The sequence below is a fragment of the Chenopodium album genome, chromosome 26 (assembly GCF_948465745.1).
Source record: "Chenopodium album chromosome 26, dcCheAlbu1.1, whole genome shotgun sequence".
In the NCBI taxonomy this organism is placed as follows: domain Eukaryota; kingdom Viridiplantae; phylum Streptophyta; class Magnoliopsida; order Caryophyllales; family Amaranthaceae; genus Chenopodium; species Chenopodium album.
Window position 1 is genome coordinate 13,521,583 of NC_137859.1, and position 14,113 is coordinate 13,535,695.

At 35.0% G+C, this 14,113-nt stretch overlaps 1 protein-coding gene across 2 annotated transcripts; it reads left to right on the forward strand.

The window, feature by feature from the left end:
- Positions 1–2,014: 2,014 nt before the first annotated feature.
- On the forward strand, positions 2,015–8,076 carry LOC145617617 (BTB/POZ domain-containing protein At1g03010-like). Of its 2 annotated transcripts, none has more exons than XM_081672336.1 (4): positions 2,015–2,590; positions 5,670–5,736; positions 5,998–7,197; positions 7,404–8,076. In XM_081672336.1, the coding sequence occupies exons 1-4, from the start codon at positions 2,499–2,501 to the stop codon at positions 7,944–7,946; spliced, it is 1,902 nt and encodes a 633-aa protein (XP_081528462.1). In that variant the 5' UTR covers positions 2,015–2,498; the 3' UTR covers positions 7,947–8,076. The 2 variants fall into 2 exon arrangements, with proteins under 2 accessions (XP_081528462.1, XP_081528461.1); XM_081672335.1 differs by lacking the exon at positions 2,015–2,590 and adding an exon at positions 5,448–5,580.
- Positions 8,077–14,113: the final 6,037 nt, after the last annotated feature.

Here is a 14,113-nt window from a genome sequence, read left to right on the forward strand (position 1 = left end):
GCACTTGCAGCAGCAATAGGTGGATTGCTCCTCCTAGTGGCATTGTTAAAGTAAATGCGGATGCGTCTTTAGCTGAAGAGGGTTGGGCTGGAATGGGTGCCGTGGTTCGTGATGGTGAAGGGAGGGTGCTGCTGGCTGCTTCCCGTAGAGTACGAGCTTGGTGGCCTCCTGAAGTGGCTGAAGCAAAGGCGTTGTGTTTTGCTGTTGGTGTTGCCAGGAAGTATGGGTATAAAGATGTCATTTTGGAAACTGATTGCCAAGTTATTGTGAACCGGCTTTCCAAGGGTGCGATTTACTTCTCTGATCTTGATGGAATTCTAGAAGATATCTTATTTTTATGTAATGATTTTTCTTCTTTTACTTGGGCTCATGTTAAGAGAGATGGCAATATCGTTGCCCATCATTTAGCTAAATTAAGGCCTTTCGGTGTAGAACAAGTTTGGGTGAATCATTGTCCCCCGGAAGTTGCTCCTTATGTACTCTCGGACACTTTGTCCATTGATTAATGATTACACCGTATGGTTCCCCTCAAAAAAAAAAAAGCTAATTAAGCTAGGTTGCCTTCACTTTAATAATTGCCTCACTATAATTGGTAAAACTTGATGATTGTAGATAGCCAAGATTAGTGTTTTTTTCATACAAAATACAAAGTACACAAAGTAACAAAATGAATAAAGCACTGATTTGTTTCTTAATTAATTAAAAAGATATAAACACAGAATTTGATGAGTAACGATATTGAGTGGCAGTATATATATGCTACAATAATCGATACACAGTACATTATGCTAATACAGTACGTTCACAAAAGGTTATATGATGTCCCATGTTACAAAAATACATCATGTTTTTCAGTGATTAGCCAGCCATTAGCTTGTCATTACATTATACTCCATCCGATCGATCACAATCACTCATAACAATCATAAGTAATTTCCAATTCCAATGGTTAATTCAAAAGCTGGTTCATCCTAGAGTCTCAAATTCTTCATTTACCTAGCTAATTGATTCCAATGGAATTGGGGTATGGATTTTTAAAGCCATTAAACGTTACGTTACACAATCCTTTTCTATAACAAAAGGTACACCCTAATTTAATCTCATTTCAGTTAAGAACTAGTACGGGCGACTACCTCTAAAAAAGTATACACCTTACACCATTCATTACCGGGAATATTGTGGGGGCAGGAAGAGCTCAAAAGGGATAAACTAGCTACTTCATATCTCATAAAGTAGCTAATTCCTTTACTCATTTTCGTGCAATCAAATCTTACCTTATGAACATTTTTTTTTTACCCTATATGAAGTTATAAGGATTTGTATGCCTGCGTTATTTATAGGTTAATTAATGTCATTATCATTCATGAACACATCTTTTCTTGATATTATACCAGTTTATACAACATTTTCTATAATTTATGTTGTAGTGCTTACGTTTTCACCTAGAGGAATGAGAAGTGATGGAGGTTCAATTTCTCACAGCCCCCATTCCTGTGATATGGGGTGGGGGACCCTCTTCGTAGTTTACCGTTTAAAAATAATGTTGTAGTGCGACTCGAACATTGAGCGCTAATAGGATGAAAAAGATCGATGAGAAGTACTTTTAATTTTATACGGATATACATCATTTTGAAAGTAGCCTCGATAATAAATTTAATTTATGACAAAAATACAACATCAACAATAGAAAACAACATTACAAGTTGCATATTAAACAATGCAAAGCATGAAGTAGAATAAGGTATACCTATAAACATAGGCCATTCATTAAGAATAGTTAAGTATGGTGTTGATGATTAAACATATATACCCCAATAATCTCCATGCTTAAGGACTTAAAGTTAGTATCTTTACACATAATTTCTTCCTTATTTTAAACAAATAAAAACTTTAATTTGTTAGGTTGCTTTCACAAAGCCATGATTACCATCCCCCCAAAAGCAATGCATCTCATCACCAATCCGGCTGGTGTCTCCAATTTTCAATTTTTCATTTATTTTTAATCTAAAAAAATTTTAAATTAAAAAAAAAAAACCAATAAATTAAAATATTTATTAATTTTAAAAAAGTTTTGTTTCATAATTAACTTTCACCGAAAAGTGTCAACATAAGTTCATTTCCTTGACTTTACCTTAATCAACTAATTATAAACACCTACTTTCCCCTTAAACACACACACACATAATACTTACACATTACAACACTAATAAAAGTATGACTTTGTTAACTCATTTTCTTCTCCTTCTTTTTCATCCTACAATATGAGCTTCAGGTAACTTTTACCACTCACTCAACACACACATACAGAGGTCAAGAGAGAAATCCCAGCTTATCGCGGTGTGTAAGTAACCAGTGGCGAAACTAGCATATTATATATGATGGACTGCTAGCTGAATTTGACTACAACTAGTCTACTACTACGACCAGTTTACGAGTAGGAAATTTACTGAAGGATTTATATATATTTGTCTTTGGATAAATAAGGTAGCGAATTCGAGATGGGGGTGGTGACAATGGGTGATTTGAAGCCTAATATAGCTGGGAAGAGAGCTTTTAGGCCGAGTTCGAGCACAAGGCATGTAACTGAATGGTATGTATTCTTCTCTCTCTTTATTTGACAGAAACAAAGTACTATTCAAAGGTTTTACCGTTTTATAGTGCCAAAGATTTTTTTGTACAATCGGTAACACCACGTGACAATAAAATTCTCTCATAATCCCCAAAAAAAATGAGGATGGGGAGTAGAATTTCACATTTTTATTTGTGAGCTTTAATTTCTTATTTTTCTTATTTAGAAGTTCTGTTAAGAATTAACTCAGCTGATCGATGATTAACTCCTAGTCCTACCTAGAAAATTAACATTGTGGTGATTTTTTATTTTTTTATTTTTTTATTTTGCTTAAATTATGTGTTTTAACTAAGAAATTGTTAATTATTAGTTTATTACAGTAATATAATTCCAAATCACAATTAATATATTTTCATTCAATCATTTGCATCGTGTATAATTGCTTCGCTGCAACAATTTTTTTTTTTCTTTTTTATCGAAAAATACTGTAGTACATTGATATTTTACCGCCAAATAAGAAGATAAAGTGTACAGTACGATTTTTTTTTTTTGACGGTAATTGTGCAGTATGAAACAGAAAGGAAGTACTCTGTATCTTTTAACAGTAATTATAAATACCTATCAGTAGTATTTATTAAAAACAAAATAAAAAATAAAAACTAGTATTTGAATTAAATAGGTGGGAAAAAATATAGAATTTTGATTTATCGATTTGAATTTATGTCATTTTCCAGATAAGTTAAATAACGAGTACTAGAATAGTATGAATTTCATGACATTTTGGAGTTGGGGACTAATTAGGAATGGTAGTTTTGGGAAAAAGTCAAAAAGAGGTGACTATTTTTTCACACTAGATTTCCCATAATTTATGCCAAAATAAATCAACGACAAATTTATGCAACCACAGCCAAACATAAAAAAGGTTCTTTTCAATAAAGTGTAATAAAAAATATAAAAAATTCCGCTTTATCTAAAATTACATTACTAATTAACTGTACTTGAAACATCAATTTAGGGTCTGTTCTCTTCAGTTTATGTTCAGTTCAGTTCAGTTCCTAATATCTCCTCCCATAAAATATTTAATTCAGTTGAGTTCAGTTAAGTTCAGTTCAGATCAGTTCATCTCAGCTCAGCTCAGTTTAGTTCCTATTATATATCTTCCTCCCATAAAATATTCAGTTTAGTTCAGCTCCAATTAGTTCAGTTCAATTCAGTTCAGTTCAGTTCAGCTCAGTTCAGTCAATCAGAACTGGCCCTTAAATTGTCATTAAGAATGTTCAAAGATGTTTGTATCAAAGTTAAAGGATCACCTTAACTAAAAGTTTAAGCTGATGGTTCAGCAGCTTAAGCCTAGAATTGATTATAATACTGTATCAATCATTCCTCGTTTAATGAAATACGTCAATTGTCATTTAATTGTCTTGCCAGTTCATATTGTACTATTATAGTTATAAACATTTATATATAGTTCGTTGGAATAATGCATGCTAAAGTTGTTTTCAATGTTGTAGTATTCAATTCTGTTTTCGTATAGATCAGGTTAGTAAACAGAAATGTTTTCCAAGTTAAATGATGACCAACAATAATGCAAGTATGGATATCACTATGTGACTGTCAAATGTTTAGTGTATTAATCAAGTTACAAGACAAAATTTGGTGGGTTCCTCACCTTATATGAATTTGTATTCTCTCATCAACTGTTGACTTTAACAATAATCTCTACCTAAATATGACCAAGGGTTGTTAGCCAAGTGTTAGTGTACAGTGTCGGTTCCGTAGTTAGAGATGTAGATGGTATATTTCTCATCTTTTCATGGCTGTTAGCTAGTTTAGTTGATAAGTTTCTATAAAATTGTAAAATTTAGACTTGGTATTCGCTTACATAGTTATTGGGTCTTATGTCTCTTTTATACTCATACTATTGAGGCTAGGTCGTAGTCGTGACTCTTAAGAGGTTAGGTCATAGTTATGACTTATGACTCTAGAGAGAAGACGGTCCTACTCATGTTGTGCATCTTAATTTCCTGAAAGAAAAAGAAAAGAAATACATAACACCATAAATAATTCAAAAAGAAATTATTTTTGTTTCTCCCTTTGGTTGAGAAGAATTGAAAGAAAAGAATAACTCCCTCCGTTCCCATTTATTCATTTTCACTTCCTTTCAGTACACCAAACATTGGAATTTACAGTTTCTTTGATTTCGCTTTCCCTCCTTTCGTTTCCTTTCCTTCCCCTCCTTTACTAAATACGAAGTATGAATCAATAATGTGTACGTAAATTTTCCTAGGAAATATATATTCATAAATCATACGAAGTATGTTTTACTTGTCTCTTTCTGATTCCATCCTCGGTTTTTCTCTGAATGTACATGTTTAAAGTTAAGGATCGAAAATAAAGATTACTATCCTAAGAATAATTTTGTGCAACCAAGATAGAAACTAAACTTTAGAGCTTGCTGAAAATGACTGCATCACGCGAATGGGCCTGATCTGTCTATCCACCAACCTGCATTGAGCCATCAATAATCCTGAAGAAATTCCATTATTAGATGATTGTTCAATAATATTTTTGTCCACATTAGTAATCAACCTCATTTTCGAGGGGCTACCAACTCAGTACGGATAAATCGTAAGCAATCTGATTGAGGAACTTTGTTATCTTGTAGATTTGTATGGACTACAAACCAAAACAGTTACATATCAAATAACCAACTTCAGCCTCATGTTTTTCAGCACTTGTGTTCTAAGACCCCACGAAAATTCTCTGCTCGAAAAGAAAGTTTATCTTCTGTGGACCACTGATGTCACAGTCATATGACAGTCAGTAAATGGGAACTTTCAGTTACATCAGATGCTAACTTTCTGAAAGAAATCATAGTGGCAGTCCTTAGGTCTTATAATTCAAAAACTATTATATGGTCTGATGTATTCTGTGACTGCGAGTCTGTGACAGAAAAAATAGTAAACGAAAGCATAGCAGTTGATAAAAACTGATTGTCAGAGAGGAATCATGTATGGGTGCAGTTAGTGTTTTAGATTCAGTCCCGTCTTCTTGTTTTTGTCCATCTGAAACCAACTTTCTGCTGTTTTGTGTCTTTCAGGCCAATATCTGATGTTTCCAGTGATCTGTCCATCGAAGTAGGCGCTGCCTGCTTTGCACTTCACAAAGTAAGTACTCTGCCTGATAAGGCTACAGATTTTTCTGCACAAATGCTTTGTTCTTACTTTGACAGCAAAACCTTCTTTAGCTTCTTTCTGTTCTTCTTTCATTATAGACTGATTCGTGTTATTGTTCTAGTTAGATGTGAAATTGCTTAATTTGATATGTTTGGAGTATTTTGCATCCCCTTTAATTCTTAATGAATATTAGTATAAGATTTAGATAACATAGGAGTGTCAGTAACTAACAATGCATGTATTTTGCTGCAGTTTCCTCTTGTTTCTCGCAGTGGAAGAATCAGGAAACTGTTGTTAGAGGCGAAGGATTCAAAGATCTCGAAGATTAGTCTCCCATCAGTGCCAGGCGGATCAGAGGCATTTGAGCTTGCTGCCAAGTTTTGTTATGGGATCAATGTTGAAATCACTCTATCGAATGTAGCTATGCTACGCTGTGCAGCACATTTCCTTGAAATGACTGAAGAGTATACAGAGAAAAGCCTAGAAACAAGAACTGAGGTATATCTTAAAGACATGGTCCTCCCAAATATATCAAACTCCATATCAGTTTTACACAAATGCGAGACACTCTTGCCTATAGCAGAGGATATTAATCTGGTTAACAGGATAGTTGCTGCAATTGCTAATAATGCAAGTAAGGAGCAGCTGTGTTCGGGATTATTAAAACTCGAACATAACTTCCCAGTAAAAGGATTATCGACTTTAGAGCCAGAAACACCAGCTGATTGGTGGGGAAAATCATTAACAGTCTTGAATCTTGATTTCTTCCAAAGGGTTTTGACAGCAGTAAAATTGAAGGGTCTTAAACAAGATTTGATAAGCAAGATTTTGATAAACTATGCTCAAACTTCTCTTCAAGGCGTTGTTGTAAGAGATCCACAACTTCTAAAGGGGAACTACTTGGATTTAGAACTACAAAAGAAACAAAGGGTACTTGTTGAAACTTTGGTGAGCTTGTTACCGACACAATCTAGGAAAAGCTTGGTTCCTATGGCATTCCTTTCAAGCTTATTAAAGAGTGCAATCGCGCAGTTGGCCTCTACATCTTGTAGAGCCGACTTAGAGAGAAGGATTGGCTTGCAATTAGACCAAGCAATCTTGGAAGACATACTTATTCCTGCTAGTTCTCAAGTGAATAATCATAGTCCTATGTATGATATTGATTCGGCGTTGAGGATTTTCTCAATTTTTTTGAACTTAGACGAGGATGATGATGATGATGATACTCACTTGAGGGATGAAAGTGAGATGATGTACAATTTTGATAGCCCTGGCTCTCCTAAACAAAGCTCGATTATTAAGGTATCGAAATTGTTAGACAATTTTCTTGCAGAAGTGGCCTTGGATTCAAACATGACACCTTCCAAGTTTATAGCTCTTGCAGAGCTTCTGCCTGATCATGCTCGCGTAGTTACTGATGGACTATACAGAGCAGTGGACATCTTCCTCAAGGTAACGCGTGTCTTTCTTGTTGCATCCACTTTCTCATAAACTAGTACATGTGAAATTGTAAAGCTACAAATTTACATGCTTCGTTATAATTTCTGATAGAGTATAAAACATATTCCTGGGTCTCAACTATCAGCTTAAGCCAGGCAAATAAAACAATTACTTGTAACAGAATGAACATTAGACCTCATATGTCCTCGTTATTTCAGGTTCATCCAAACATGAAGGATTCTGAGAGATACCGGCTATGCAAAACTATCGATTGTCAAAAACTCTCTCAAGAAGCCTGCAGTCATGCAGCTCAGAATGAACGACTTCCTGTACAAATGGCGGTACAGGTACTCTACTTTGAACAAATCAGGCTCAGAAATGCGATGAATGGGGGCCAAAATCAGTTCTTCTTTGGCTCAGTTAATGGACATCATTTCCCTCAAAGATCAAGCAGTGGAGCAGCAAGTGGAGCAATATCTCCTAGGGACAACTATGCCTCGGTCAGAAGAGAAAATCGCGAGCTCAAGCTAGAAGTAGCAAGGATGAGAATGAGGCTAACAGACTTAGAAAAAGATCATGTTTCCATGAAACAGGATATGGTAAGATCACATCCTGCAAATAAGTTGTTCAAGTCATTTACCAAGAAACTTAGTAAGCTTAATGCCCTTTTTCGGCTTAACAGTGTTAAGCCACTAGGGTCTAAGGCTAACTCAGAATCTCGATTCTTCTTCCAGAGGCGAAGGCGGCATTCTGTAGGATGAGATTGGTTGTTATAGTGTGAATATAATCAAATTTGAGTGTATAGTATATATACTTAATTAGAGTGTTAACTTATGTCTAAATAGTGGTTTATTTTTTTACCATTATAATTAATTTATTTGTTGATGTGTACTTTTGTGTGGCTTGGCTGAAACAATTTCCTGAGTGTTTCAGAGGAGTTCCTAAGAGGAACAGTCTCTATAAAAGCCTTGAGGCCTGTTTCTGTATTTGATCCACTTCAAGAAAAAAAAAAAAAAAAAAAAATCTTCAGTTGACAGTCTTAAGGAGTTTAAGACTATTTGACCAAATTACATGCTTTGTAATTCCAAAATAAACTCGTTCCGTTCAGAAATTAGTCACCAAGCTCAAACTACTTGTATGATAAGCTAATCACAAACCACTCTTTTAAAAAATGTGACAACTTTTTCTGAATATACACATGTGCATGTGACTAACTGACTATAATATTTATAGTGAAAAAGTAAAACCAGATAATTTTTTTTGTACACTGGCAAAAACTCAAAACGTGTCTATATCGAGGGATTTTTTTTTTTTTTCCCATGGGCACTTATAATTAGCTGGCCATCTAGCTGTTAAAACAAAGACTATCACTACCAACTTTATTTGATATGAAAGCATGCCGGAAACACAATCATAGCTATATGAAGTAGAAAATTTCAATCATATTATTGTTACTTGATGGGTTTTTGTGGTAAAAGTGTTGAACCAAATTGCCTTTAGAATAGACACAACAAGTGGCCTAATGATAAGCAAGCGTGGAGTAACAATTCCTTTGTGGCTTTAACTAGCAAAATAGTATGGCATCCAAGAGACGTCAAAAATATTTTCAAAACGTTTTAATCTTTTTCATCATTGTTAAGGTTATTTTTATTTTACAACCTTAAAAAGAACCTAAATGTTGTTTACCATCCCAAAAAAAAAAATAAAAAAAAAATAAAAATGTTTACCACTGACTATTTATTTCGATGTTACGGCGATGGTTATTACGAGGGTTACTAAGTACCACAATAGAATTACTTATGTCGTGGTATTGAATGACTCATCTACCCTTATAAATTCCATGTTTGACCTCTTTCAATTTTTCTCACCAACCATGGCCCTTCCACCACCATGACCCTAAACACTATCACCACCATCACCCTAAGAGTATGGCCAGCAGGTGACCAATACTTTGGTCATGAGGAGAGAGAATAATATATTAGCATTATAATATTGAAAATAAACAAAAAATGGGGTTTTTAGGTGATGACCAAGGCTTCCCCATGACCAAAACTAAATTGTTGGGCAAAGCATGAGAGAGTGCCACGTGGTATTTATTAGGGTGAGATTGAAGAGAGAGGATGTATAGTGGGGTATGATAAAAGTAGGAGAGAGAAAGTTCATGACCAAACTTTCTTGAGAACCATTGGGGTATTAAAATATGGGTGGTCATGAATTTTGGTCATTGGTAAAGTATAATAGAGAATAATAATAAATAATTTCATGACCAAAAGTTTTTGGTCATCCATTGGCCTTGCTAAGGTCGCTGGAATCACATCACCCTACAAATACACCCAATGGATGACCCAAAATTCTTGGTCATGGATTATTTATATAATTTCTGTTATCCAGATGAACTTCTACAAGAGGGGGGTGAATTGTAGGCGAGAACTTATAGCAAAATTAAAGCGGAATTTTAAATGAAAGTTATAAGGAACATGAAAATGCAAGAGAGGATTTTTACGTGGAAACTTCTTGGGCCCAATCAAGAAGAAAAACCACGACCACTACGGATTTTATTAAACTCTTTCACTATAGACCAACGACTCTGTTACAACCTATAAGGACCTCTACTTGAGTTTCTCAATAAACTCAAGTTCCCACAGTTGTTCCCTCAAACAACTAAAAAATTGTACTCACAAGCTTCGACTCTGAAGCTCTCTCTTACACTCTTAGGCTCAACTCAAAGCCTAACTACAACAAGTGTTCACTCAACCCTTTTCCCAAAAACCCAAAATACAACTCTGTAATCTAGTGTGTAGGAAAAACTTAAGCAATAGGAACTCAGACTCTAAAAGAAAGCTCAAAGATATTTCAAGAATGTTTTTCAAGTTAAGTCTGGTAAGTCGTTCAAAGTTTACAACTCTCTATTTATAGAGTACTCATAAACTCTAAACGACTTCTCACTCTCCCCACAACAGTCATGTTCCCATGATCATAGGACATGAATCCATAACTGATTGTTGAGAAAAACATGGGAACGTGATGACCAAGTGATAGAAATATCTTTAACGGTATTCCTAAGACTAGGTCAGAAAAGATTAAAACGTGTAAAACTGACTTGGAGAAAAAGAAATTTAATAGACATATTTTTGTAAAATAATATCTAACATTTATTTTACAAAAATAAATAATCTTTTTACCAAAATAGATTTCGTCACATCAAAATCTTTAGCTTTTCAAGAAAAAATAATTTTAATATATTTTTAAAGAGTTTAAAATATACGTTCATATTTTTTTATAAAAACCAAGTATGTTCCTTCTGAGTTCCAAATCACTATAAGTTCCCAACACTTACATAAATCCTAAAATAAATTTAGTCTTCATGTCTTCTCTTGTTTGAAGCTCCAACTCTGTAGCTTCAATTTGCTTCGCTCCAAGTTCCCACTCAGGATCATGAACAATGAACAAAGCTTGTTCCCTTAAGGAACAAGACACACACTTGTTCCCAAAGGGAACTAGATAAACCTTTGTTCCCAAAAGGAACATGATAAATATTTACTTGATTTTCTTTCGCTTGTTTTTGCCAAGTCTGTAACACAGATTCTTCTATGTTCCTTCTCGGGAACTTCATTCATCTACGCGCAGGAACTTAATAAAAACATTAGTTAAGTTTGCTTGGGTCATCATCAAAACATAGAGGTCAACAATTTCTTCTCTTTTTCCACTCATCCATGACCAAGTCACATGACCAACCATAAGCAAAGACTCCCAATGGTTGTCCAAAATAACTTTGGTCATGATTTTCTCTCTCCTAATCCCGAAAACACCTAACACACCCCTGAATTTGTGAAACTCCATCGAATATGCGATTTGGGGTATTGGTGGCTGCGATTTTGGGGTTTCGGTGGCTGTGAACTTGGGGTTTCGATGGTTGCGTGGTGGAATAGGAAGGGGGTTTCGAGGAGGGGGGAATACGACGACGCAAGGGGTGGGGGATAGGCGGTGCTCCAGTGAGGGGAAAGGTGGCATTCTGGCAGTGGTGATGGAGGTAAGGGTGCACGGTGGGGGATGGGAGGTTGGCTGGGTTTTCTTATTTTTTGGTTTTTGTTCTTATTTTTTTTTTTTTTTTTTTGTACTTTATGGACTAATCAGGGCTTGATACGTGTTAAGTGACCTGATATAGTAGGTCATTGACTATTGTTGACCGGTTAGGGATTGAAGAAAAAGAAGACCTCCTAAAGTTCGGATTATTCCTGTATACTTCAAAGTTGGGATTATTCTACCAAAAATGATGAAAGTTGGGATTAATATTTCTAATTTTTCCTTACTTATTTAGAGGTTACTCTGTCGATCAGGGATTACTTATTCTAAATTTACTCAATCGGTTAACACGTTTTCTGTGTGTGAATAACCCCTGATCGATCGAGTAACCCTTGAATAAGTAACCCCTAAATAAGTAACCTCTGACCAAACGAATAACCCCTAAATAAGTAATGTTGGAAATAATGCTAAGGAAGTTCTTTATTTGTTTTGGAAAAAAAAATCATTGTCCCACATTGGTGGGATAAGGAAGGTTTTACTTGGTTTAAATATGTGTGTTTATACTTTGATGTTTGAAGTGCTTTTCTTATTGTTGTGGACTTGTGGGCTAGAAGGGGGCATGTCCGACCGGTTCGATTCGTGACATGTGCGCGGCGTGGTTACCTTTTTGGGCCAAGTCGTAACTGGCGTTCCAGCTTTTATGAGATTGTTCAGTTACGAAGCCCACAACAACATTTGACTCGGTTTTTAAAATGTTTGTAACTGTCGCTGATTTTTTTCCCCACGATTATTTCGTGGCTTGATGATTCTCTTCATCAGTTACGATTTTCTTCATCTTTATAAACTGATCTTTTCATGTCTGTTGAAACACACAGAAAACTCTTTCTTCTTCTTCCTCTATTCTTTTAGTTTTTCTCTAAATTAGTTCTAAGCATATTGTGAGTTCCTAATCTATCTTTCTGAGTGCACATTAAGAGAGATCGCTTTGTTAAATCTTCGGGGGCAACGACATCTCCAATTGCACCATAGTCGGGGCGAATTTTGCTTCTAAGACAGTGTTCTAAACACGTCACAGCTTCATACATACATTAATCAAATTCAGCCCACATTTCAATCTTTATATCTTTCTAATTTTACAGTACCTCAATCTACATGTAACCCCTGACCAAACGAGTAAATACTGAATAAGTAACCCCAGAATAAGTAACTCTGGCCACATGTTATGTATCGGTAAGAACAAAATTTCAATTCAGTTAGATGATTTTAGTTTAATAAAAATAATTTATATTTAGCACAAATAATTTCAATTCATTAAAAACATACTTCCTCCGTTTCTTTTTAGTTGCTACACTTTCCTATTGGAAATTTTTAATTAGTTGCAACACTTTCCATTTTTTACAATTCTTTCTCTCTATATCTCTCCTACCCACATGAGTCCCTCTTATTTTTCTCTTTATCTCTCACTTCTTAAAAAAATGCGTAGAAGACCGTGAAAATAAAAGTGTAGCCATAAAAAAAACGGAGGAAGTATATATTTTTTTTCAATTGAAATAAGGAAGAATTAGAAAATAACACCACAAAAAAAAAATAGAAAAATAAAAAACCCCAAATTTTAATTATAACACCACATAAAAAAAAAATAAAAAAAAAACTTTTATTATAACACCACAAAAAAAAAAAAAAAAAAAAAAAACTCAAAATTTTGATTTCACCACCTCGTAACGGATTTTTGGATGGAATCCGTTAAGAAGAGCACTCTCACTCATGGGCATAATTTTGCCCATGAGGAGAATTAAGGGGAAAAAAATGAGAATTATAGCTCCACACTCATGGGCAATAAAAATTATGACCGTGAGGAAAATGGCAAATGCCCATAGCTATGGCTAATGGTAAAAACTACAGTGAAGGTGGGCCTCCATGTTTAATTATAATAATAAAAAAAAAGAATAACAAAACTTGAAAATGTAAAAAGGAGCCGTTGGTTGTGTTTAATTATCGAGCATTTTTGGCAAATTTTGGTCCTGAGCATCAATAAGCTTGTGTTTAATTATCAGGAAAAATGAAAATATATGATTTTTTTAATTAAAAAAATATGTAATGTTAATGCTTTATTATTTGATATGTAAAAGTCGATCAATTGAATAAAATAATAACGTCATTAGCATACACAATGTACAATTTATTGTTAACATTCATAATCATATAAATAATTAGATGATGATGATGATAATGGGTAGGAGAGAGAAAAAGTAGGAGAAAGAGTGGTGTGGGGTTTTATTTTAGCCCATGAGTGTATGAGAAGTTATAAAAATAAAATGCCCATGAGGAAAAGTGGAAAAGAGAAGTGAGAAAGTGGATAGAGAGATAATGGCATTTTTTTTTTCACCCATGAATGAGAGTGGTCTAATGGGGCCATAATAGACACGTGTCAAAATGTTTATTGGTTTTTTTTTAAATAATTAAAAAAGAAAAAAAATTAATTAAAAAAAAAGAAAAAACCCAAACCCAAACCCAGCCAGCCCCACCACCGGCAGCACCACCTTCCCCAGCCGCGCCGGCAGACTAACCTAAGCCGCTGCCATCCCCTTCCCCCATAAAAATCGACGACACCCTCCTTTCCCCTCTCCCCCCTCCCCAAAAACCACCCCAACCCTGCCTAATCACCACAAATCATCACTTACCCACCGCAACATCAACCCCAAAAAAACCATCTCCTTACCTTTCACCCTCAAAACGATCGAAATTGACCATGACAGCCCTCGATTGGTCGATTTCGGCCGCCAATTTTGCAGAAATGGGGAAATGGGTGTGGATTTTGCGGCGCTTTGAGAAATGGTGGTGGATTTTGCGGCGGTTAGGTATGGGTTTTGTGGTAGTTTAAAGGGCTTGGGGTGAATTTTAGGGA